General features: G+C 58.1%; 1 protein-coding gene across 1 annotated transcript in view; it reads right to left on the bottom strand.

Annotated features, from left to right (window-relative positions):
• Positions 1-532, bottom strand: part of CSE1L (chromosome segregation 1 like) — a gene marked incomplete at its 5' end in the record, with an annotated part of 16287 nt that overhangs the window by 570 nt on the left and 15185 nt on the right. The window contains 1 exon segment of the mRNA XM_018575224.1: positions 26-257. Within this exon segment, the coding sequence (XP_018430726.1) occupies positions 26-257 (232 nt within the window).

The raw sequence follows: 532 nt of genomic DNA, 5'->3' as shown, positions 1-532 counted from the left end.
CCCCCCCTCTGTACGGTAGACTCACCCGCCCGGGCCGGGCCGTGGACAGCTTGTGCAGAGACTGGGCCAGGAGGATCTTGGGATTACTGACCAGCTCTCCGATGGGGTCGTGCTCCTTCTTGCCGGCGAATGCCAGTTGGGAGAAGGCGGTCTGGTAGCCGGGCGTGTCCTCGATGTCAATGAAATGCTCGTCGTCCGGGATGGTGTCATCTTCAGGAAGCTCAAACAGGCCAATCAGAGCCTGGAGCAGAGACGCCCTGGGGGAGGGGCAAACGGCAATATATATATCGATGATCCAAAAACACGCGACCCGGTGACCCGGCTTCCCCCCCATCTTACCACAGCTTGGTGTAGTCCGTGTCCATCACCGCGGGACATTCTGTCAGGACTTTGGTGATTCCCACGGCACAGATCTTCTTCTCTATGTGACCCGAAACCTTCTGGAGCTCCGGGATTATAATCTTCTCCACCACCATCCCAAACATCCTGCCCCACAAACAGATCACGGGTCACTACCCAGAAAACCCCGCGC

The sequence above is a fragment of the Nanorana parkeri genome, unplaced genomic scaffold (assembly GCF_000935625.1).
Source record: "Nanorana parkeri isolate BGI_ZX_2015 unplaced genomic scaffold, ASM93562v1 scaffold3660, whole genome shotgun sequence".
Taxonomy (NCBI): domain Eukaryota; kingdom Metazoa; phylum Chordata; class Amphibia; order Anura; family Dicroglossidae; genus Nanorana; species Nanorana parkeri.
The sequence above is the reverse complement of the archived record's forward strand: the minus strand, read 5'-3'. Positions and strand labels throughout refer to the sequence as shown.